Source organism: Amblyomma americanum, chromosome 1, assembly GCF_052857255.1.
Source record: "Amblyomma americanum isolate KBUSLIRL-KWMA chromosome 1, ASM5285725v1, whole genome shotgun sequence".
NCBI classification, from domain to species: Eukaryota; Metazoa; Arthropoda; class Arachnida; order Ixodida; family Ixodidae; genus Amblyomma; species Amblyomma americanum.
The window spans coordinates 268,465,395-268,492,611 of record NC_135497.1 but is presented as its reverse complement, the minus strand read 5'-3'; the positions used below and the strand labels follow the sequence as shown (position 1 = coordinate 268,492,611).

General features: G+C 46.6%; 1 protein-coding gene across 1 annotated transcript in view; it reads right to left on the bottom strand.

Moving 5' to 3' along the window:
• Window positions 1-4,251: 4,251 nt before the first annotated feature.
• The window catches only part of LOC144115050 (nose resistant to fluoxetine protein 6-like), a 53,418-nt gene continuing 30,452 nt past the window's right edge, over window positions 4,252-27,217 (bottom strand). The window contains exon 15 of the mRNA XM_077649180.1: window positions 4,252-4,655. Within this exon, the coding sequence (XP_077505306.1) occupies window positions 4,461-4,655 (195 nt within the window). The 3' untranslated portion in view covers window positions 4,252-4,460. The remainder of the gene's footprint in view (window positions 4,656-27,217) is intronic.

Genomic DNA, 27,217 nt, shown 5'->3' with positions numbered 1-27,217 from the left:
TTGCCCCTCCATCAGCTTTTCTTAAGTGCCAAATCTACTTATCTCTGAATTGCCTTCAGAACTTCATTATATGTCCATGATCTGTTGGAGACCTTTCTAATATACTTTTCTAGCGCTTGTGGTATGGTGATCAAATGACAGTCATTCATATACCGAATTTCGTGCTGCGGTTTACGTTTTCGCGGATCCGTTTCATCCTTTCCTCTATACCCAATCATTACGATTAACCTCTTATGGTCGCTCACAATACTATTTATTCCTTCCTCGTCTAGTTTCATTAAATTCAACCTTTCATATAAATCTCCCGTCTCATTATGCAGTAGTCGATGCTCAAATGGGAAGCACCAGATTCCCAAGAGTACTGTAGCGCCATCTATGTTAAAACTAAAACGGGATGGAGAACACTTGCTTTTTCCGTCCATAGGTAGCGCCGACTGCGCGCCACCAAACAGGTGAGCTGAACGCGTACGCGCGGCCTGTTACTTGCTGTAGTTCACTGTATTCTTAGGTTATTGCTAGCCGTAGCTGACAAAATCTGTTCAGCTGTCCCTTGTCCACAGGTAGTTTGTTTGTACTATACGGTAACCCCGACCGTGTGGCAAGTGTGGCTTGACAGGCCTGGCAACAGTACTACGCATTACCGTATTTGCCGTACCCAGTAAAAAAAACAACAAAAAAACAATCGGAACAGATTGGGTTTCCAACTGGTTTCATTTGGTTCTAGTTGGACTGAATGGGTTTCCAACTGGCTCCACTTGGAATCGTGTTCCTAGTGGATAGCCCAAACGGACTGCCAATGGGACCAATTGAGTTTCCAACTCGTTCTAGTTGGAATGGTGTTCCAATTGGACAGTCTAAATGCACTCCAAACTGGACCAATTGAGTTTTCAACTGATTACAATTGGAATTGTTGCTCCAATTAGTCTAAATAGAGTGCCAGTTGGACACAGCAGTAGTCTGGTAATTCACGTTTACATTGGATGCTCAGTCGAATCAGTCTTCTCCAACTGGTGAGCCCAATTGGTCTTACCAACTGCATCCAATTGGTCTGAAAACTGCCCCCAATTTATTCATGTGAACAACTGCATATTTTAGAAACACGACAATACTGATAAGGTTATAATAAGAACTATCTGCAGCTTAGTCTGCTAAATTGTATACATCATTTATGCTATCTCTGCCTCGAAAATGAATTAAATAACTATGTTTAACTGCTAAGCGCCACTAGCCCCATTATAGGAGTACCACATATGGGATTTATAAGCAGAAGCAAAAGTTTGTTGTGCACATGTATATGTGTTGGGCTTATGTTAGGTGTGTGACTGTACTAGCTGTTTCTTGAGTGTGATATATGAATCGTTTGATTTCCGAAAAAGATTAAATCCCTTTAAAAACTTGGTATGAGGTAAAGCAACGCAGTCCTCACTGATCAGTTTTTCTTTTGCACCTTATAATCTCTCACATTTTGTACTTTGTGCAGCTTAATTAATTGGGTGGTAGACTTTGTGAAAGTCTCCTGGATGCAATAATTTCCTGCATGGGACCTAATGGTAACTATTATTCGAATTGACCCAGTTGGTCCAACTGTGTACTAATTTACGAATGGAAATGCAATTGGTACCAATTGGAAATTTCCCAGTCGGAATCAGTTGTTTTTTTTTTAACCGGGTAAGGCTGTCCTAGAGTACGGCTATCCAGTGACTCTAGGCTGTCCGGCTGTGCTAAAGCTTTTAGTATGCGCATCGTGCACACCTGGGAAAGTTCAAGGTTGCGCGTCATGACACCCCGTGTCCTGTTCACTTTGGGTGCGAATTATGCATCCTAACTTGCTTAATAGTGATCAGAGGTTGCTACCATCGTCAAACACGCGAGAGTTTACTTTGAAACAAAAACAAGCCCGATTATACCTGTTTACCCCTGAACGCCGATAAATTGGGCTATTTGAGGTGGAAGAAAAACGTAGTTCAAGAAAATGCGGCATCAGATGGTTCTTTTAATCGGTCAACCATTTTGACATTTTGTCTATATCAGGGAGATGATCAATCTAAACAACTAACGCTTCGTCACCGCATAAAAAAATGCTGCTAAATGCGCTAGAGTAACCTCAAAAATAAGTCTTGATCTGACTCATAAATTTTGTCTATCTGCTTGAAGTTAGCTATAACAATGTTGGAAGCCGTGCGGTACACACAGCGCAAAGCCCCGACCTCCATTCTCTTCCGTAAGCCGGAAGGAGATGAATGGTTCAGATCTCCAGATATATTTATTTTTTCTTAAGCTGCAAAAATTTAAATCATAAAGATGGAGGTAAAGATATCCATAAAGAAAAACTCGAAAAACTGCGGATCGACCAGCTTATACTGTCCGTGGCCTACCATGTGTTTACTATGGTAATCACTAATGGAATCAGACCAACCTTAGACTTCATTCAACCAAAGAAACGCCTGGCTTTCGAAGGGCTACTTGACAATAGACTATATTCACACCATCAATCAAGCGACAGAAAAATGCGCAGAATATCACACACACACACACACACACACACACACACACACACACACACACACACACACACACACACACACACACACACACACACACACACACACACACACACACACACACACACACACACACACACACACACACACACACACACACACACACACACACACACACACACACACACACACACACACACACACACACACACACACACACACACACACACACACACACACACACACACACACACACACACACACACACACACACACACACACACACACACACACACACACACACACACACACACACACACACACACACACACACACACACACACACACACACACACACACACACACACACACACACACACACACACACACACACACACACACACACACACACACACACACACACACACACACACACACACACACACACACACACACACACACACACACACACACACACACACACACACACACACACACACACACACACACACACACACACACACACACACACACACACACACACACACACACACACACACACACACACACACACACACACACACACACACACACACACACACACACACACACACACACACACACACACACACACACACACACACACACACACACACACACACACACACACACACACACACACACACACACACACACACACACACACACACACACACACACACACACACACACACACACACACACACACACACACACACACACACACACACACACACACACACACACACACACACACACACACACACACACACACACACACACACACACACACACACACACACACACACACACACACACACACACACACACACACACACACACACACACACACACACACACACACACACACACACACACACACACACACACACACACACACACACACACACACACACACACACACACACACACACACACACACACACACACACACACACACACACACACACACACACACACACACACACACACACACACACACACACACACACACACACACACACACACACACACACACACACACACAGATTTTTTTCTTCATTAACGAACAGTTGCCGCAGTGGATCAGTGGTCAGCTGACCCGAAAGACGCGGGTTCGACCTCCCAGCCACGGCGATCACATTTCGATGAGGGCGCAATGCTAGATGCTTGTCTACTGTGCGATGTCAGTGAGCCTACGAAGCGTAGCCTTGTGGTAGAGCACCCGCCTCGCATTCGGGAGGTGCTGGGTTCGATCACCAGTGCCGCCGGGTACCTCCCGGTTTTTAATGGGTACAAGATTTACCCCGGCCTGGTGCTCGGCTCCTCTGGGTGAGATGCTTGGGAAAAGGGTCTTGACCAGTTGCTCTGACGGATGAGCGATAAGTTCCGCCGTCAACAACGTTAAATCCGCCTCGTGCCGTAGAAACCCATTTGTGGCCCCCCTTTTTTTCTCACAAGGTCAGACAGCCAGAAAGCAGTGATACTATGAATCGCTTCTGACGTAGGACCTTAGTGTTTGAACGCTGATGCCAGCGCAGGTTACGCTTTGAACGTTGATGTCAGCGCTGGTTACCACCTTTGCAGGCTGAGTTGTTAGAAAGTGGGTTTGCCCCCGAAGGGGCGCACCGGGTTTGCGGAGCCTCCTCAAAGCACACACCCCTGAAGAAGCCGGGCGCCGGGCCGGGGGTGGCTTGTAACCATTTTTACCTCATAGCCTGAGTCGTTTTAGGACCTTAAACCGCATAGAACCAAACCAAACCAAATCATTAACGAACCATACGTGCACTTGGAAGTTGGCGTTTAGACGCATGCAAACGTTTTATAGCAGCGAGATGAGCAAACGGTTGATAAGGGTTCAGACAGTGGCGGAGTGGCGCTCGTATGAGTCGTCAAACGTCCAGAAGACTCAAGGCGCGGTCACACGGTCGACTTCTGGGTGGTGCCCAGCTGTGGGCTGCTGGCCTTGCCGCTGGCCGGTGGCGCCGCTACACCGTCGCCGGCGTCCCCATCGCAGAGCAGCTTCTCGAGGCGCAGAACGGGCGCCTCGACGCATAAGTGCAGCACGAAGGCGAACACTACGCTCAGCGAGAATACCCCGAGCGCCGTGGTCAACTGCAGGCGAAAAAAAGAAAGAACAGGGTGGTCAAAGAGTATCACCGGCAGCACATTGCGTACTCCAGCCTATCAAAAAAGCCATGCAAGCATCAAACTGCTTGGCCAATGCCTCCTCAATGATTTCTATAGTGCCCGTCATATTGGAGGGGCGAATAATTCGCGATATATTACCTTGAAAGTAAGTGGTGCCGGGGGCTACCAGCCTAAAAAAAGTGACCGTTCTGAGCTTTGATACTTTTTAATTATTTGCTCTCCTTTCAATTGAGAATCTGTGATTTTTAGGCCGAATTTGACTCCTGCAACCTTCTCTTTATGTTGCTTCCTGCCTCCCCTCCCTCCTGAAGAGATTTCTCTCTATCCACTTTGCCAGCGGCAAACCATGGCTTCAGACGGACGGACGGATGGACGGACAGACAGATTTTTCCAACATGGGGATTCTAATGCTAACGCATTAAAATATTACGTTTTCTTTTCACACTTGCCGCACACTAGATTGTGTTCATGACCCCACCCCCTTAATGTACCTTAGTTCGCTTCAAACGGTACAGGGCACCAGCTCTTGAATTAAAATTTTTACTACTTGAATGATGACTTTCATAAGCGTAACTGCGTCGTTTGCTGCTGCTCGCCAGCACGCTCGGGTGACGTCACCGGAATGCGGGGCAAAAAAAAAAAGTCTTTGAGCGTCAGTGCGTGGATACTTGCGCGGTAACCAAATGGGTGGGCTTTTAAGTGCCATTTCGTGAGTCCTCTCACGGCAGCGGTACAAAGTGACGACAGCTTTGAGGGCGAAAAATTTGGAGGCCAGCTGAACGCACGATCGTGAGGTGAGGAGAGAGTGGCTTGCGTGGTCTGAATTTCCGCCCGATAGCCAACACCATGGCAGGTGTCTCGCTGAGTGGATCTTCCTCTTGTAGCAACTCCAATGCCTTTAACGTGCAAGCATGGCTTTTAATGCGATAGCACAGCATTATACAGGAGGTCCATGAAGGCCATGAAGGCACATTTCTCGTTTAAACAGTGGTGTTCAGCATGGTTTTCCTATGCAAAATTTCTCGTTCCCCCTCCTTAAATCGGCCCCTGGCCTGCAGGCACTTTCTTATAGCACAGACACGTTCCCAAATATATGTGCGGAATGACAGTATTTGCGGCTGTGAAAAGGAGAACAAGTCCGAGAACGTTGCATCGAGGCGAAGGCGTTTCTTCCGGGCCCTGCACTCATCCCAAAGGAAAGCGTGATTACAGCCGCCACCGATAGACAATTACAGTAGCTACCTTACTCTTTATGTCTATGAGATGACAGTTGTAACCTTGATAATACACAACTCTGTCTTCTTCGAACCTATTATGCCTATGCAGCTGCTCCAGCCCACACGGGAGAGAGAAGACCAAATGACATGCGTGCCACAGAGTGACGTGCAGTGATGGACGCTGCTTCGCGAGCGCCAAAGAAACGCGCTTTTAGAAAAGGGCGCTCCCTGCAGCGAAAATTTATTGCGTCGTAGCGCCGAGGGTAATCGCGTTTATTGATTACAAAAAGTTATATTCATTACTAACAACCGGCTACAATCTCCAATTCTGTAATAATTAAGAAGTTAGTAATTAGAAATTAGTTAATCAACTTACTAGTTATGATTAACTTTTTTTTCATGTCCACCATCACTTATAACGCCGCAGCAAACATCTCTATATCTCAAAATGCCTGTTTAAAAAAAATTCTGGTTCACCTTCGCTTAAACAGCCGCTATATATATTGTGCCTAAATACACCAGCCCACACACCGGGAAATAGTTCTGCACTAAAGACTTTTCAAAATTTGCCCTTTTAGTCCTTTTAAACTATATTTTGCATTCAGCTTTTTTCAGCAGCGAGTGCTCTTGATGAACCGCCACCCGGTTATAAACTTCGACCGCATGTGCTCGCCCAATTAAAGAATGTGACGATCGACTGATGCGGTTCCGCCGGTTCATTCAAGTTAGCTCTTGCGCGACTTTGCGAAAAGTACAGTTATAGCACCGTGCTCTTGATGGTGAAGGAACAACGCTATGTACGGGACAGGAGACAAACATGGAAGCGCAAACATGTTTGTCTCCTGTCCCGTACATAGCGCTGATCGTTCACCATGCAATACTAACTAGCCCGTCAACTCGCTCTTCTAAGTGCTCTTGAGTCTACACTAAGGAGTACATTTCCATCGCTGCTAGCCACAGGGTCGGCGTTACAGACGGCGTATAGTTCCCGACAGGACTCCAGAATCCCTTAACAGATTTTAGCTATTCTTGCAGTGCTTCTTTCATTATTTGGCTGAGGCTGTAGGGGCATACATGGAATAGTCGCCAAGTAATCCTTTCTAAGGGGTCTTTTTTTTTCTCCTGTAAAAATCCTTGAAACGTTGGCAGCATACCTCTGCGTATTACGGCGCGTGGATTAAAACGAGAATCTCGCTACCTTCCGTATTTCACCCAAATTGCGCTGTGACACCGTCATACGTGTTGAAGAACTGATGATTGGGCGAGTTGGTTGTGATCCATCGCATAAAGAACCTCATTAACCGCATTAAGAATTTCAGCGCCTTCCGTGTGTCTCGTCTCGTCGTCTGTGTGTGTGTTTTTAGCGCTGGTTCTTAATGCGATACATGTTGACATACCGACGCCCGCACACTTAACACGAACGCGCGTGCGTGTGGCCTGGACGAACATTAGCACCGCTCGGTCTGACATCATGCTCCGCATGGTACCAGTTATTACCAACCACCCCAAACACGCCGTCCAGCGTGGTCGCGGACCCAGCGGGCAGCGCTGAGCAGCGCTAATGTGCGTCCACGCAGCCGCACGCTCGAGCGTTGCGTGTGTGCGGCGGTTCTGTAATTACACAACGAAACTGACCAGTCTGCGAGCACAAGCCGCACGAGAATGAGAAATCTGCAATGTCGGGTACTGCTCAGACCCTTCAAAGTGTGGAGGCGCGTGTTCATCGAAGGGCTTCAGCTATAATTCCAGCGACAACAGTGGGAAGCGGGTCCTAATGACTCGGACAGCACATCCAGAATAAATTTCCCAAGGCTGATCGGGTTAGTCTGTCGTGTTGAGAACCAGGTTAATTTTCAGCTGTGAGGCATCTTCGCAGACGAGCATTGCAGGGGACAGTGCTGCTCGATATACCGCAGCGAAGAGATAGAGGCGACTAATTTCTATGACAAAAAATGGCTGGGGTTTAGCTCTGGTTAAACCTGGAGTGGCGCGATAGCTACATCTGACCGAGTGGAACTCGCTCAGTCGAATTGCAAAGTCAGCCTTTCGCGGCTCCGTTTCGCTGGGCGTTCCTTCTTCTTCTTCGTCCCACTTGACACGGCGCATGCCCACAGCTGTTGCAGCTGTTGCGCGCCGCGCCGGCTGGCAGCAGCAGCTGCTCCGCACCACGTGACCAACAACGTGGCCAACGGCGCCGCCACGGAGCTCAAGTGGTGCCACGCTAAAGGGTCGAAGAGGCACTGCAGCGGTGGCCTAGTGGTCTGAGCTTCCGCCTCGTATGCGGGAGGTGCGGGGTTCGATCGCTGGAGCCGTCGGGTACCTACCAGTGATACAATGGGTACAAGCTTTCCCCTGCCGGGTGCTCGGCTTTTTTAGGGTGAAAAGCTTGGGAAATGGGTCTCTGACCCCGCCTTGTGTAATGAAAAACTACCTTGTGCCATGGCGCTCTTTGGCTAAAGCTGCCCTTGCGCCATAAATTCATCATCATCATCGTCGAAGAGGTGGCGTAGTGTAGCTATCGCCACAAAAACAAAACTCTTAGGTGAACCTCGGTGGATCGTTCGAATGCGTTAGCAGGCAAACCTTCGCTACATCCGAGGTTCGCAGACTAAGGTTCGTTTTCAAGGTGGTACATTTAGGTTCCGTATATCCAAGGCCAATACACAAACTTCGTTACATGCAAGGTCCAGACAAGAAAGTCCGTTATATCCGAGGTAACACAAGAAGGTTTCGTATATCCAAGGTGGCACATTTAGGTTCGATATACTCGAGGTGAACACAAAAAGGTTCTTATATCCGAGGCAGCACGATGGGCTGTTGGCTGACTATTGACAGACGCCGGTCGCCACTTCCACTCGAACAGAGCCTTCTAATATAACGTATTAATAAACCAGGACGTGGAGGCTGCAAGGAAAGAATATATAGCAAGGACACATCTACCACAGGCGCTTCGCTCAGAAAGTACGAGACAAGGCTTCAGACTCGGTGCATCAGTCACAACGCGTGCCAGTCGAGTCGGGAAGGGGGTCCTTGCGCCAGTATGTGGCTATTGCAAGTAGTTTACTGCCACGACAGCGGTAGTGCATACTGGCGGGTACCATACCTCGGCAAAATCACGAGTGCTCATTCAAGCTCACTCACAAAAATTTGGTCAACCTACGGGTTTACCCAAACACTCACAGTCACAAAGGCCCGGGCCCACTCGAACTCATTTAGGCTCACAACTCACTTCGGCTCAATCAGACTCACGAGTAATCCGTGGTCGCTCGCTTAACGGTCGAGGCGGAGGCCTATGCAATGGAACCGACGAGGGCCAACTGGCACAAATTTTGTGCCACCACCTAAAAAGGCCGCCAGCGTCTGGAAGACGTTGAAGTAACGATTGTTAGCTGTTTGGTTTACAAGGCGAAAAAAGCGAAGAAGAACGCGCCGCTCGTCTCGAGAAATGGAATGTAATAGCCTTTGAAACGGGGTGGATTGCCACCATGCTCGGCTACGCGTGCACGCACGCCGCCTAGCGAAGTGATTTCGGTGCGATATGGTAACGCTTCAATTAGTATACAGTGCACATGTACAGTGTTTACCTATTATTTAATTGTGGTTTTAATTTTATACCACAACCCATAGGGTTTTAATAGCCTACCAAATTCGGCATACAACAGTCCCCGGATGGATGCCCCTTGTCGGAGTATACATAGCGGCACGAATGTATGCATGTGTAGCGGTCCCGTAGCGGGGCAGTTTTCCTACCCGTTATAGGATATTTTTTGGTGAGGAGAGGGGGGAACGAATGGGAGGGCATAACTAATCCTAATAGCCGCCATCTTGGATTCGAGAAACCGGAACTATGCCGCCATTTCGTCCCCTGACATCTCGCATAGTTCAACCTCTATCCGCCATATTGAACCATGACGTCATCATTGGCACGTGGCAGGTGATTGTTTCTACAATGCTATTGTAGATGGCGCTACAAGTCTCAATGCGAGATGTCCTGTTGTCTAGTTGCTGCCACAGATGGCGCTGTGATCTCAGGGTTGTAGGTGACCACAAAAAATCTCGAAACGTGATGAGTAGTTGCTGCCATAGATGGCGTTGTGCTCTCAGGGTAGTAGCAGACCCCACGAAAGCTCTAAACGAGATGAGTCAGAGCTAACGCTCTTAAAACTACAATCGGCACAGCCCGCACGTGGTCCCTCCTCAGTGTCCTCCTCGATCCCAAGCAGTCCAAGACGCAGACGGGTAAGAAGATCTGCACCCTCTTGCATACGGAAAGCGCTGATGATACCAGCCTCCTTGCGCAACTTCAATAACGATACCTTACTTCGGGCCATCGCCCCTGCTACCATGACTACCCAAACGCAGAGGAAACCATCCCACTCGATATCGACATCACAAAAGCCGAGATGCGCCTGGCCCTGCTCCATATAATGAGAAACAGGGCACCCGGCGCCGACAGCATATAATACAGGGCACTCAAGAACCTAGACGACCGCGCCATCGCCCAGGTAACGGCCTATTACGACGACGCCTGGTTGACCGGCTCACTCCCGCAGGAGTGGAAACACTCGGACGTCAACCTCATCCCTAAACCGCCTAAACACAGGAAGCCAATCTCGCTGCTCAACCTTCGCCCAATAACATTCACATCGTGCACGGGAAACTGCTCGAACACGTGGTACTCGCCCGCCTACTGCTGCTCCCCGCAGCTCGAGTCGGCCTGCTTCTTTTCGGACACATTCCATAGCTTTTGACAAGGCCTGTCCACTAAGGATGTCCTGCTGCAGGTTCGCAAGTGAACTTGTTAGTTTTCGGCGTGGCGTAATCAAATTTGGCAGCCGTTTTGAGAAGTACAGTAAATTATAAAATACCAAATTTCACTGATATATATTCAGTAGTTTTGGCATTATAAACTTTAGGGATCCGATGGCAACGTGCAAGATATGTTCCAGGAAGCCGTAGATACGGTTCAGAGGTAAGCGACTGCCGGAGGCCTGACCTGCGTCGGAACTCTTAGTCGTCCATAAACAGTGCCGACGATCGGACAGGCTGCCCGCGATTTCCACCCACATTGAGGGGATACCAATAGCGCAAGTAAAAAGCTTCCATGTTCTGGGCCTCCACTTCCAAGTCAATGGCAGAGCCACTCACACGATAGACCTCCTCCACACGCAGATCACACACATTCACAGATCACACACATGATACGACCCGTATACAATCGTTGTGGCGGCCTCAAAGAGACGGACACACTGCGCACCATTCAAGCGCTCGCCGTCAGCTGCCTCACGTACCACACGCCCTACCACACATTCACCCATGCAGAAATGCCAAGCTTAAACTCTCTCCTCCGATCGGCCATCAAAACGGCGACGGGACTTCCCCTACACGCATCAAAGCAACGCCTGCTCCAGCTAGGGATAAACAATTCAATCGAAGAACTGACCGAAGCACAGCATGCCGGCCAGTTGGTGCAGTTGCGAAGCACACGCACAGGCAGAGCCCTCCTCGACCGGTACCTGGCATCCAGCCGACCTGCGCCACCAGACCCAGTGCCCCCGGCGCCCACGCTCCGTGTGGAGATGCAGGTGGCACGAATTCCACGCGACATGCATTCAGAGCATCACAAAGCCAGAAGACGGGCCAGAATGCAGGCGCTGACACGCTCCATCGGAAACGATCCATCCATGCTCTATAGTGACGCCACCAGCTCCTCCGCTAAGCCGGCCATGTGCATGGTGGTCACGAACAAGGCCAGCCACGCACAAGCTGCCGAAGTGATCGCCTTGAATTCGAGACCGTCGGCGGAAGAGAGAGTCATCGCCTTCTCCATATCTACAAGCCGCACCACGCCCGCATGATGACGCGAGCACAGTACTTGTCGTCACGGACTCTCAGGACGCCTGCCGGGTGTACGCATCCGGACAGCTCACTTTCCGTGGTACGCATCATCTGGGCTCCAGGCCACGCGTCCTTTCGTGGCAACGAGCGCACGCCCGCGCTCGCACGAGAACTTGCAGGCCGGGCACCAGGCGACGAACGAAGCACTACCAGCAGAGCCACTCACATACCAGCACGTCCTCAAATACTACAGGCTCCAACGCAGAACCCTTCTACCACCACCATCACCACCACCCTACCTATCCCTATCCCTGTCTAGAGCGGACGCCATGGCGTGGCGCTAGCTCCAGACTTCCCGAACCTCCACTCTGCCCGTCATGCAACAGCATCCAACCCACTCTATACCGCTCTACGTGAGGGTGCCCCTCCCCTCCCCCCTCCATTGAGCAGTCGTGCCACTAACTTCTCATGACAGCTCTAGCATGGGCGATCAGCAACGGCTGATTGCGCGGGCCCGCAGGACAGCAGAAGCTACCGGAGTCCTGGACTGAGGACACCACCGGAGTCAACCACTCATAGCGACTCCTATGGGCTCCTTCACTCATTTCGACTCACTACTCGCAATAGCTTAGGAATGCGCTGCGTAATATGGGCTCGAGGCATGTAAAAGACGCGCGACAAGGATCCCCCGCCTCCGGCGCAGATACATGGTGAAACTCGGTTAAAGCTTCACAGACGACACAAAGACGCCCTGAGTATGACCTCAGGATGTCCGTGTCAGGGTGTTCAGACGTTCTCATGCAGGTTGTCTCGAACTGGTCCTCAAGCAGTCTAACTAGGATCCATTTATCCATCCGTTGCGCATACTCAGGATGTCTTGAGAATCATGTTTGGGGACGTCTTCAGTACTACTCCAGAATTTGTATCAAAACCTTATCTTTCTTTTTTTCATGGGAGTCGTATTCAAAGGTAATGTAGGCGAAGATAACCAGAATAAACAAAAAGAAAGGTTTACCAAGGGTCGTAGAGAGTAGCTCTCTGGAGTTTAATTCTACTGCCTGAATGGAAAAGATGTGAGGCCAAAAATCTAAACAGTCCAACCCCATCAGAAGCATGCGATGCATAAGAAGAGGCGTAAAAATAAAAGTATTTAAGGCATCTTCTCAGGGCATCTAATTTTTTTGGACCACAACGGTTTCATTGATTATATAACTATTGTACGCACATATCGTTTAATAAAGCTGCAGTTTTTAATTAACGAGAGCCGAGTGCGAGAGATAAATCTAGCGTTATCTCAGTTCGGTTCCACAGTACTATCCCTGCGATTGGAGGATTGTAAGGCATTTCAGGAATTTTCATCCTCGAGCCGTCCAGCAAAGTACAAACTGAGGACATTTTCTGAAGGTATTCAGAATGCCCTGTTCATGATGAGGACGTTCTGATAATTTGAGGACGTACTCAAAACGTTTGGTGTTGTTTGGGTTTCGACACAACCCCATGCGGATCACTACCGCGCCCGCACAAACTAAAGGGACAAAACGCCATCTTCCTCGTTTCCATAGAATCTTCTTCGGTCGCCCACAGACATCGAGAAGCCGCCTCGCTCACAAGCGACCAATTTTTCGCAGCAGTGAAATTTACTCCCCTCCGCTGTCAGTAAACGAGGAAAAAAAACTCTTAAGCGCACACCTTCGTAAAGAAAACATAGGTCATGATCTGATCCTGAGGCGAGACTCACGACTCGGATCATGACCTAACGTGAGTCCGGACTCATTCACGACTTAGATCATGATCTGAATGTGAGCCAGGGTGAGCCCGAGTGAGTTCTCATGGGTGAGTCTGCCTACCTATGGTAGGCACTACTGAAAAGCATACAGAATATACTAATTCGGTTTTTCCTTAGATATAAAGACGGAGTAGGCCACATAGAAGGTTGCCTCGGGCCAAATGATCCTAATGCTTGTGTATTTCCAGGCCACCAGGCGGCTCCGTCAACGAAGGAATGAACGAAGGCAACGAAGGTACTACCAGTGCTACAACGTCCTTACAGGCAGAGCACCAACGCAACATGCCCTTTTACTGTTGGCTTTTAATCCAGAAGGACTTCGTCCCGTGACTCACCTGCCGCTCTTTATCGCAGTTGCCAAACAGGTAGCTCACTGCGTCATGCACGCAGCGGTGGCAACAAATGGTGGCCCAAAGCAAGTGAGCCATTCACTGAACCAATGTTTGTGCCGCCAGTGCACGTTGCAAGCTAATCCAACGATGACGACTTAGCGTAGCAATAGCGTAACGCACCATAAGAAAAAAAAACAAACTGACCGCCGGTTGCTACGCCTGTGTAACGCAAAGTTTAAGCAAAGCTCAGTGCTGATGCCTTTTTTTCACATAGATGCATCCTCTTTGAATTGGGGCAGTGGCGAGCGCTCTCTACGCGCATAAACACGCGCGAACGGTGCAAGCACTAGTTTACACCGCTGCGTATAGAGAACGCCACAAATCAGTAGCGCCGCCGCGGTGGCTGAGTGGTTATGGCGCTCGGCTGCTGGACCGAAAGACGCGGGTTCGATCCTGGCCTCAGCGGTCGAATTTCGATGGAGGCTAAATTCTAGAGGCCCGTGTACTGTGCGATGTCAGTGCATGTTAAAGAACCCCAGGTGGTCGAAATTTCCGGAGCCCTTCACTACGGCGTCTCTCATAGCCTGAGTCGCTTTGGGACGTTAGACCCTCATAAACCATAAACCAAATCAGTTGCACATAAATAGCGCATAGGCTATGTTGCTATGCTATATGTGCATCCTGCAGTTGGTGCACAAAGCGGCACCCCCCCTCCCCTGCTCCTTGTTCCTGCTTCGTGTTGCACCAGCAACGCCGCAGAACCGGGAAACGCTTATTTGCTGTCGCTGTAAAAGGAAGGAAATATTACAATGTCCAAACATCAAACTCTTTTGTTGGAGTAATAGTATAATAGGGAAAACAGTCATGGTTGCAACGTTAATGTGCAGGAGATATAGCTGGTGATCAATTACATTGCAAAAATAAACGCAACCAAAGGGAGCAGAGGAAATTATCAGCTTTGGAAATTTAGTGCTCTTGTCTGCAGCTGGCGCAAGACAGGGGAGATTTCAAGTAACTTAAAATGTCCTTGTTCTGCAGTAGACAATACATTGAAATGGAAGGCTTCCTTGAACGCCCTGACGCACTGTGCTTGTCCGCAACGAAACATTCTTGGGAAGCGTGTTTGCTACCATTCGCTCATACAGCGCTATGCCCACGGTATCGAATACAGGCCGCAGCAGCCGCGTCTCGGTGGAGGCAAAATGTTAAAATGCTGGCGTGCGTTGTGCAGGGTGCATTAAAGAACCGCGGGTGATAGAAATTATTCGGCCTCCACTATGGCGAGTCGTTTTAGAGCGAAAGCTCTATTACGCTATTTCGAATCCTAGTTTCGCTGCGTGCTGCCGGAGCCTCGAGCGGAGTAACAGGCGGTTAGCAGCGGCGTCCATGTCAACCGTATTGGTATCTAGAGACTGGTGGTCGCTGCTTCCAGCTCCGCGCTTCGCCGCGGCATAGCTCCGCTGGATCGCTAGACTAAGATAGTATATAGGCGTGTACTGTTTAGTGTGGGTAACCATGATGTCGTCATAGTATAGTAATGAGTATAATTAGTAGTAAACATAAGAACGTCCACATGCAATACATAATAGGAAAGAGGAAGTTTAGCCTAATTAGGTAACACTAATTAGACGGACTAATTAGAGTAATTAATCAGTTGATATATATGTTGCTGCATCAACGAATAACTGCTACTGCTAAGCACACGTGACATTCAGCTTGACCTTGAAAAAAAATTACCCGAAGAATACCCGCTGCGGTGGCTCAGTCGTTAAGGCGTTCGTGTACTGAGCCGGAGTTTCCGGGTTCGAACCCGACTCCGGCGGCCGCGTTTCTGTGCAAACGAAACGCAAAAAGCGTCCGTGAGCTGTGCGATGTCAGTGCACATTCGAGAGCCCCAGGTGGTCGAAATTTTTTCCGGAGACCTCCACTCAGGTCGCCGTGAGCCATGGGTTGATGGCCATCTGGCCCGTAATCGTCCGCACCTGCGTTCTGAGGAAAATAAAGTTTTTCCATTCACCATTCCCTTACGGCGGGGTTCGGGTGTCCACTGATATACGTGAGACAGTTACTCCGCCATTTCCTTTCGTCAAAAAAACAACAACATCCAACTGACCCAACCTCCCGGCCGCGGCGGTAGCGTTTCTGTGGAGTCGGAGCGCAAGACGCTCCCGCTGTGCGATAACAGTGCACGTTAATATACCCAGGTGGTCGAAATTATTCCGCAACCCTCCACCACAGCGACTTCTTTTTCCCTCTTCCTTCTTTCATGCTTCTTTCACTTCCTCCTCCATCCCTTCATCCCCCCCCCCCCCTACCACCCCTTCCTTTTCCAGTGCTGTGGAGGTGTTCGCACTGAGTGAGACAGTTACTGCGTCTGTCCTTTCCTCAAAACAACTTTTCCTTTCATCGCAACTAACCAACCTTATGCAGTTATCGGAGCTCCGGAAAAAGTTATACGTCGTTGGGTGTCTGGCAACACTGCACGACAAAAAGATGGCAATCTCTGTACGCGCTGCCGTCGCAGCGCTGCAGTACAGATTTTAAAGTGAAAGCTTTACTGATAATTGATAATTGGTTTTGGGGGGAAAGGAAATGGCGCAGTATCTGTCTCATATATCGCTGGACACCTGAACCGCGCCGTAAGGGAAGGGTAAAGGAGGGAGTGAAAGAAGAAAGGAAGAGAGAGGTGCCGTAGTGGAGGGCTCCGGAATAATTTCGACCACCTGGGGATCTTTAACGTGCACTGACATCCCACAGCACACGGGCGCCTTAGCGTTTTTCCTCCATAAAAACGCAGCCGCCGCGGTCGGGTTCGATGTCAGTGCACGTTAAAGATCCCCAGGTGGTCGAAATTATTCCGGAGCCCTCCACTACGGCACCTCTCTCTTCCTTTCTTCTTTCATTCCCTCCTTTATCCCTTCCCTTACGGCGCGGTTCAGGTGTCCAACGATATATGAGACAGATACTGCGCAATTTCCTTTCCCCCCAAAACCAATTATTATTATTATTATTCTCTACAGCATGATTGGTGAAACGTCGCGTTTCTATGCAGCCGGCTGCGACTGCCTCGTTAGAGCAGCATGAATATAATGGCTTCAGAAACGATGAAGTGGCAGCGCCTGTCGTAACGCTGCAGTTCAGCAGTTCAAACGAAATGCGAAACGACGCCAACGACGCTTTGACGCCTTCTGTGGGTACCTAGCGGTTCTCGTATGGTTCTTTTACAAAAGTAATGCCATGCACGATAGAGCAAAATACAGTAAGACCGTTTTTGCGCTCGTACCGATTTACACGGACCAATCTGCCTTTGCAGACCGATTCGTCGTCTGTAACCGATGGCTGACAGTTGCGTCTTGTGTGAGTGTGGCGAGCTAGATAAGGGCAGGACAGTCTTCGTCACAAATATACAGCCCAAGCAGTTCGCTTCCAAGCCGTGTAGCGAACTCTTTTAGCACATTTGACAGTCCTAAGCTTGGGAATGTTGAGGGTGCAAGTTCCTCCCGCCTTCGTGAGATTAGGGTCCCTGAGTATGCAAGAGGAGCCGCGTTGCAGGGCTTAGAAGCAGACCCCTTGTCTGTATACTTTTGATAGACTGTGCCGTTGAAACATGACGCGTGAGCTGTTTGAAACCTTCACATTAAGTGCCAAATGGATGTAAAGGGAAGTTAGCAGCAGTTGATGGGAGGCTTTTGAAAAAATAAGACAGTTAAAACCCTGCAGCGTCACCTTAGTTGGGTTCAACACAAGAAAGAAGCAGCACATGCCTCTTGAAGGAAGCCCTTCAGGCAATGGTGTCTACTAGTTTTCATGATGTCGTGGCTAATCCCCTTGCATCTGGTAGTGTGACAGGGCAACCAAGGATCAAAGGATTAGCCGCAACATCATGAGATCCGGTCGACTCGGTTAGCTAGAGGACCTCCTTTGAGGGGCGTCTCCTAATTTGTTCCTCAGTTGTATCCGACTGTAGCGGTGCACTAAAGCGAGTTCTGCAATTTTACGCGTACCATAGAATGCTTCTCTCAGTCAAACCGATCAATTGTTCAAGCTGAAATTTCGCACATAAATCGCATTTTGTCAGCAGTATTGTTATATCCTCGTCAGGCCCGTAAAAGTTTGGCCTGCCAGCACTAATCTGAATACATATCTGAAGCCTTGACAGTCCCGTGAATGTACACACAAAACCTGGCAGATGTAGGTTCAACAGTTCTTTTCGGATGAGTTTTCTTCATGCTTTCTGCTGGGGGCCTCTGGGCCTACACAAACATGCAATAATTTATGGCCTTTGTTTAGATATGTACATGCACGACAGAATGCGCATTTAAATCAGAATTACAAGAAATCTCATAGAAAAGCACGAGAGTCTCGTAAGCTGTTTGTCCACTGGGAGCAGAAATTTGTTTTTGGCAAATCAACCAACTTGGCAGGCTGCTCGAGTGTCCCCATCAGTTTACCTTGTTGAAAAGTTGACTACATGGGAGCAAATTTAATACTGCCTGTCTTCCAATGGCACTTAGGCTGCAGAAGTGATGCGCTTTTTAAGAAATCTGTAAAAGGCTAGTGTCCATTATACTGTATGCGGGATCTGACAAGGATATGACATTTGTTTGGCATACTTGCCTGATTCAATTAGACGAATCAGAAGTCAGTTATTTGCATTTACAGCAGTGGCGTCATTTCTCCCCCCATTCCTTTCTTTGGCAAATCTTCGTGGCAGAGTTGCTACAAACAAAACGAGATGGCGCCCCCGTTGCCATTGCTGGAACAGTGGCTTATTTTGCTTCTCCGTCGCCACAGATGATGCGAATAACCGATTTCTTCTGATCAAATCAGGCAATTACCTCGAACAAATGTGTTATAAAACAATACTGCTGACCAAATTCTATTTGTGTGTGAAATTGGAGCTCAAACAATTCACCGGTTTAGCAGTGAGAAGAATTCTACGGCACACCGTCTCAGGCTGCACCGCTGCTTTGGTGTACGGACATGCAGAATGAGGCATCGTGAGCTGCTCAAGCCTACTGAAATGTTATCCTTATGGCTTACTCATCGAGGCCAAGCATCAATTATAGCAACGTAAACAGAGCTGGAGATAATACCGGAACCTCTACCACAGCATGATCGTGCAACATTAAATTGAATTACAAGGCAAGTTTACACCTTGCGGGAAGGCAGAAGTCCGGGGTTAAATGCTTCGAACAAATGGTGCGTGGTCACGGTCACTTTTAACATGATAGTGTCAAGGCTCTGGTACAGCAGAAAACCCTGTGTCGTCGGTGGTGGCGGCATGAATGCAAAATTCTCACAGAAGCAGGTGGCCCACCTGCTACCAAGGTCAAGTGACCTTGTGACGTCATCACAACCTGTGCACTGTATGGTGAGCAGAGTGCTGGCCGTGGCAGGTGGCAGTTAAATTAATGATTGGTCACGAGATATTGCTTGGGAAGAGTAACCTGGGTCTCACAAGCCCAACCGGTGGCTGTGTTTGAAGAATCCACTTACCGGGGCAGTGGAGCATCATTTAAATGCCATAGGCGTGTGTCGGGGAATGGCAAAGGGGGAGTGCCCCCTCGCCCCCCAAAAAATAATCATAAGGAAGGGGGCACAAATTTTGTACCATATTGTTCCCTGCTACCCAGAAGACATGAATGGGTGTGACCGTGAACTTTAGCCTCCCCCCCTTATGGAGAGACCTGTGCATGCCTTTGTTAACCGCTGTACCACTGCACCAGGAGTGGTGTGCGGATTTCCAGTGACCTTCGAATATAAAGTAGAGAATGACCAATTCTGTATATATGGGCATGCAGATGACTGCGTTATTTACCGCCCAATAACCAATAGTAGTGACATTCAACTCCTACAATCTGACATTGAAGGCGTAAGAACCTGGTGCGACAAATGGCTAATGTCTTTAAACACGAAGAAAACATCTCTCCTATCCTTTCATCGACGTCGCTCCCAACCTACTTCAAACTGCTCAATCTCCGATTCTGAAATCACTGCTCTAATGGAATATAAATACTTGGGTGTTCATTTAACCTGCGATCTAATTGGTCACATGACATAACGCAGATTATTAACGATGATAATCATGTTCTCGGTTATTTTCACCGAACCCTTCGCCTAGCTGCTCCATCAGTAAAGTTATTAGCTTATTTAACATTCATTCGTCCCAAACTGGAATACGCATGTGCGGTTTGGGACCCCTATCAAAGTAACGTTTCTAACTTACTGGAAGCAACACAAAACTGCGCAGTAAGATTCATCCACTCTGCCTATTCCTGTAATGTAAGTGTCGCTGAACTAAAACGTAATGCTCATCTTACAAACTTAGCAGACCGCCGTACTATTGCAAAACTGCTGTTTTTCATAAATTTTACTATCACCCCTTGATCAAGTCTATTATCCGCCCTGCCCACCACATCTCCAGCCGCACGAACCACCAGAAAGCCGTTTAACCTCCCCCTGTCCAGACTAGTGCTCATCTGTCATCATTTTTTGTCCGTACTGCAAAGGACTGGAATGACTTGCCCAATGCCGTCGTACTTCATTCCGACCCAACATCATTCAAACAATCCATCAGATCAACTATGTGCCCTGAACTCCACTCTAATGTAATATCCCTTTAATGGGGCCTTTGAGGTTGTAATAAATAAATAAATAAATGTGCTCTGAAGTATGTCATCAGATTTCCTTGGGAAGCGATAGAATGACACTGTGCAGACTTTCCAGCAAGAATGCATGCAAAATGGAACACAAACTTTCTACATTCGCTTTTTGATTTTTTGCTCTTCACACTGAGGCGACAGGATGAATCGAGAGCAGATATGCTGTTTTACAGCGCATGAGTAACAGAAACCTAGTGCGCGTGCTGTACTGAGTGTTGTGCGGCTCAGAGAGAATCAGTGAAAAATTTTCCTAAATAGCTGATTTGTTCACGCTCAAATTTTGCACAGAGGAGGCATTGTTAATTTATTGGTAATTTTTGTTCTATACTAAGTTTTGGTTAGGTACTTGCCTGTCTCTGTGAGGATTAACCGAAAGTCCTCATTGTATATGAGAAGATATGCCAGGCCAAAGAAGATGGTTTCGCAACATCTGTACTGGCAGCACCACCTCTCGTCCTTGAAAGGTTTGGGAGCACTTTTCTTTTTACGTATCACATTCATCTGCTTTTCATTCTGCCGCCCACAAGAGCTCGTGCTGCCAGTACAGCAGTTGTGAAACCATGTTCTTTGGTCCAGCATAGTCATGTATATGATGCAGATTTTGGATTAATTGTCACTAATTCAGGCAAATACCTCCACCCAGCTGTAGTGTAAATGCCACCTGTGTGCAAAAATTGAGGGCAAACAAGCCAGGGGTTCAGCCGAGAAAATTTTTATTTTCTCTGAGTGATGCGACACTCGATATATGCTGGTCCTGAACTGCCGTCAGTTTTTCTCGCCAGCCGCTGGGTGGTGAGGAATGATCTGGAGTTGTCATTTAGTCCCCTTGCATGTCAAAGGAATTGAATAAAAAATCTGATCTGTTCATGCTATGGAAAGTCTGCCAAGATGTTTTTCAAGTATTCATGTCTGCGATGTGCTTTGTGGCTATTGCAGCATGTGTTGTTGAAGATATTTGATTCCCTTGACCTGTGGCCACATTAATATTGGGAAAACATGGCAAATGCACTAACTCTTGTACTGAACAGGGGCTATTTAACGAACTGTTAGGAGTAGGTCCCATTAGTCGTATCACGACTAGCAACATGTAAGCTGTATGCGAACACTGAAAATTTTTAAACAAGCTGAATTGCTTATTCACATGGGTTTTCAGAAGTATTTTAACAAATAAAATTGGCCGTGGCTATGTCTCTTCTGTTTTGCTGTTCTGTGTAGCATAGAATTTTCACTTTAGCTTTCTTTACTTGCGTTGTCACCCTTTTTGTAGGTTTTCACTTGTGTGCTTTAGTATAGGGGGCTTGCACTGCTGATCATGGCCTTCATGTTTGAACAACAGTAGCTTAATTAATCTAATCCACCCAGGACCACTATTACTGCCAAGCTATTAGTGGTGCTGCATCATAAATCCACAACACTATGTGCAAGCTATTTACAAAATGAGTACCTCCTCTTGGGCATGGTGTTGCTGAAGCCAATGAGGTTTTAAAAATATAAAAATAGAGTGAAAGTAGAGTGGAAATGGTGTGTGATGACAAGATGGGCGAGGTGGTGGTAATAGCTTGGAACCAAAGAGTGCGAAAGACCAAGGTAGAGTGGAGGAACGCAGCTCTTTTCTAGTGTTCTTCCACTTCATCTTCATCTTTATTCTGTGCAGAAATACAATATTATTGTTGCTTTACGCCACTTCGTCCTGCAATCGTGCTGACAACGATATTTATTCCTGTCTTCTTACTTCTGATTTGTTTTGTTTATGCTACAGTTTCTATAAAGCTCTAAATCAGCTGCTTCATTCCACGTGGCAACAGATAGTTTATTTGTTTCTTAATACTCACAGCCCTATTAAAGAGCTATACATGAGTGGTAACAAAAAACAAAACAAGCAATGCCAACAAATCTGAACAGATAGGAAAAACATAGTACACAATTGGAATACATGCTGCTGCTCGTGCCAGTCTTCTCTTAGACTTGCAGCTATTATTTGGAAGACTAGAAGCTGATTTACGGTCAGCTTCCACAAAATGTGTTTGTGCATGCCCTTGCTCTTCTATAAAATTTTGAGACTAATTTTGATTTGTTGCTATTACTGAGCCTCTCATATTTTCTCGATAGTGTATCTAAGCAAGATGAGTGGCAGTTGGAAATAAATTCCAGCATTAATGCAGGTGTGCACAAACTTGGAAAGAGTTGCCACTATTGGAAACAGGATCTTTTTTTCTGTCTTAACTGCTGTAACCCTTTCATCAGCAATTTCTTATAGTGGCTGTAGAGGACTACTTTGTGGGTGTTTAATTTGGAAATAGTTTTGTTAGGTCTGTTAGAAATTGAAAATTTTAAACAAAGAATCACCGAGATAGTAAGGTCGGAAAACGCTTCTCATAGCTGAACAGTGGAGCAATTGCCGGCTTATTTAATGCAAGGCTAACCACACCTGTCGCCAGTAACAACAACCTCTACCTCCCTTAGCTCAGTAACTGTGCAAATGTATGAACACATTAGCACCTACTTTTGCAATTACTAAATCAAACAAAGAGCAGAAAAAGTGAGTCATCAGAAGGTTTATAAATTAGTATAAAGCATGAATTAATGTCGAAGCCATGCCATGCTAAAGCATGCACAGTATATAGCAGTGCATGTTAAAGAATTGCAGGTGGGCTTAGTCCGTTGCTCTGCACTAAAGCTGCTTTTATGCCCTTTGCATCTTTAGGATGTTAAACCCAGCGTACCTTGGCATAGTGTCAGCAGGGGCCATGTGTATCATGCAGAGTAAAAGCAACACTAGCAGTGCACCTCGCATTACTTTACAGGTGCACATCTGAAAAATCTATTTCAGCCGCATACTTATGTACAGGGATGCACCCCCACCCCCTCCTCATCCTCTTCCTAATATGTGCTGAATTAAACTTCTGAATTCAAAGTGCTTCCAAAGTTTTTCTTGTTTTCTTCCTTCTGCACAGAATCTCTGCTGCATTAAACTGCAGCTCACGCTCACACTGCCATTGTGCATGCTCCTTTATCCAGCCTATTCTATGTAGTATGTCCATAAAAAAGTGGAATCTTATAAATTATTCAAGTGGAACATGTGCCATGTTTTTTGTACTGAAACCTTGCCGGCTTCCACAGTTAATGCAAATGTGAAGGTACGTTGCTGCTCTTTGCCTAGAATTCAGGCTGCTAAATCCTCTTGTCACATTAAATGCAACCAGCTTTAAATATCATTTCTTTAGACCATTGTCAGCAGGTTTCTCTTCTTTCATTTTTCATGGCACCCATCAAAATCTCTTGCAAAAAGTTAAACATGGGCAGAAACAAAGAAAATAGAAACCCATTCAACATCAAACATTGCTGTCTGAAGTGATGTCATATTTACATTGTCACCAATAGCTTCAAAAAGATAGTGGGCTTACATGGCACCCTTTTGCTGTTTTCTGTCTGGTCAAGTGTGTTCATTGGATATGTGTCCGCTCATTTTCTGTAAAAGCAAACTTAAACAAATACACCACACCTGGGAAACACAAATTGAGTGACTCTCACATAATATTTCACTGGAGTGCTTTTATGAGACATGAACCTCCAGTGGGGAATTAGTACCCAAAAAAAAAGAGAAAACGGTCTTTATGCATTTATAAACACATTAGTGAATGCCACCAAAAGCTCTGATTTAAGGATTCTGTTTCTGTACAGGAACAGCAAGTGATGGCTAGTGAGGCTGAATCGTACTTCCTATATCCTGAAGCTTGGCTCCAAATGTATCAGTGATGACTGTCTTATGCACGGCTGAAATGTTTTTTTAGATACACACCGTAGGTGAATACAAAATACTGAGTCTGGTGCATGTCAGAGAACTTCAACTGGTCACAATTAATACATGGAGCCCTCTGGTACAATATGATTCATAGCTTCATCATGAAAAATCTATCAGTTTCAGTGCTACTGAAATTTCCTGTTTGCATGCTGTGCATGTGCCTCTGCATTCATTCTCAAGCGTCACTAAACCTGCTTAGTCTTCCTATTGTGTCTTGCCTTTGTGTTTACTCTTTCATGGTACCAGCACACACAAGTAGCCTAATTGCAACTTCTTTGAAAGTATACCAGTAAGCACAGCATTACATTTACATTTGAATAGCTTGGCACAGAAAGTAGTGCTACTTATTGTTTGTTGACAGGCTACACGCTTTAAAGGGCAAGATAAGGTCAGCAGCCCTACAACCTGCGAACATTGACATGAGGCTGAAAACAAAATTTAACTGAGGTGAAAGCAGCTATGCCCTGCAACACATTAGTAGCCTGGGTACGTGTGCACACAGGCTTGAAATTAGTGTTGTCACCTGTCTCTTTCCTTTCTGGAAATGAAGTTGTGAATGTCTGTGACCAGGAAAGTTACTCTGGAGGAAGGCAATATTTTTCTTGCTTTTGTTCATCAAATAGTCAAACTCCTAGGCAAACTTCTCATAATTCTTACCATTCATGAGCACTGTTGTTAACTCATTTTGTTTTTCACGTATTCATTATTTTTGTGACATTTGTGATGCATAGTTAAGCATCATTATGGCAGAATCATTACTGCTGGCTTTCATTAAGACAAGATGTACATTTGCATTTTTTGTACATAAAGGGTTAACAGAACCTTACTCTGATGGTCTGCTGTCATGAGGCAAATCAGTTTATCTTGAGGCTGCAAATGTGAGTTACGCAAATGCTTCTTTCTCAGTTAGGTTTCAACGATTCAGTACTGTAGCCAAACGGCATTTGGAAAAAGCACAGTACAACTTATAATTGAGGGCTGCTGTTGAAGCAACACGAAATTTTTTAAACCTTTTGGACAAACAGGAACGCACTATGATTTAGATAGTGCCATAAAATGGATGCACTCGCTTTACTGCTTGAGCCATGGTCATGTGAGGCATGCCTGCCTAGTGTGATTTGGTGTGCTGTGAATCCAGCACCATATTGGTAGTGGCTCTGCCTAATTCACAGTGTTCTCATCTTATTTTTGAAAGGCTTCTAACTTGTTGCAGTTTGCTGGTGCTGCCCTAACACTTTGTTGGATGTTTATCCAGTCATATTGGGTACTGCAGCTAAATGCAACAGATTTTAATTAAGGTAGAATGCCCCAGCAAAGTGAAACTAACAGAGCGCTCTTGAGAGTCACATGGCGTAGTCTGATAATTTTTTCATTCTACAATGCTAATTAATAAACACTAATCAACTGACTTTTTAAAAATTGGCTTCAGTAACAGATTGTTAGTTCAGAAGTTATAATCTTGAAAAACAGCTGGCTGAAATAAGCTACCACGTGGTAGCTGCTGGTGCGTATCTCTCGCCATTGCACATGTAAAGCCGTCGAGAACAGTGCAATGGAGAAAAGTGGATTTTGCTCTCAGAGACATGTCTTGGGATGCTGAAGTAACACTGCTGTCATGTGGCAGTGTTGTATTTTGCAGGCTTTCTTTTCGAGCCGGGAAAGAAAGCAACTATGTAAATGGTACCTTGATGCAAAGATTCCAGCTATTTGGCAAGGTGATTGACAACTTTGCATTAACCTTCATCCTGACACCAGTGTTCAGAAAGTTAGCCAGTTAGTTTTTATTAAGTTCCCAGAATGAAAAAAATCTTGCTGACTAGACCATGTGACTCTCTTAACAGCCCTCATTTGATTTCAGTTGCCTACGGCCCTCCCCAGTTTTTAAAATCTTGGTTACTTTTACCTGGGACGCTCGGTATAAACATTACAGAAATGCTGGGGTTGACTGTTGATGGAGAGCACCTCAGTAACCTCCCGTTTACTGATGAAATTGCTTTGCTAAGTAGCTAGGAGTAATCGCAGCGCATGATTGAGTGCCTAAACATGCAAAGCAGAACTGTGGGACCAAAATTGTCGCGAAGGTCTGGGAAGCGTACAACAGTTTACGGTAGGCAGCGAGGTATTGGAAGTGGTCACGCAATATCTACGGCAAGCAGCTAGTGCTGATATTGATCATGAGAGTGAAATAACTAGAAAAGTAAGTATTGGGTGGGGTGCATTTCACAGGTAATCTCGGGTCATGAAATGTAGCTACCAATATCCCTCAGGAGGAAAGTATGTAATAGTTTTTTTATCTTGCCAGTTATGTGGTGAAAACTTGAAGGTAAATGAAAAGACTGGAAATTAATGAGGACTGGTCAGCAGCAATGGAAAAGAAAATGATAGGGGTAACATTAAGACAGGAAAAGGTTGCATTAAGGAATAAATGAACGTTAATGATATCCGAGCTTAGATCAAGAAGAGGAGGTGGACATGGGTGGGGTATGTGATGTAGCGAGTTGACAGAGAACTGGTGGTCATTTAGGGTGACAAAGTGGATTCCAAGAGGTGATAAATGCAGAAGGAGGCAGTTGAGTGTCAGGTGGGCAGTGAGATTAGGGAATTTGCGAGGAAAGGGTGGTTGCCGCTGGTGCAGCATGTAGCTAACTGGAGATCAATGGGAGAGGTGTTAGACTTGCACTGGACATAGCCAGCCTGACGGCAGAGGATGTTAATACCTAGACCAAAAAAAAGAATGTTCTTGTGCTACCTCACCATTGTGAAGGCATGAACCCACATAAGTCTCAGTAGCAAGTGCAAACAAGGAAGTGCTGCTCATGATGCACAAACCTATGTCTCTGCACCAGAGTTGCTACAGCTTTTAAGATTATTATCCAATGTGATCAC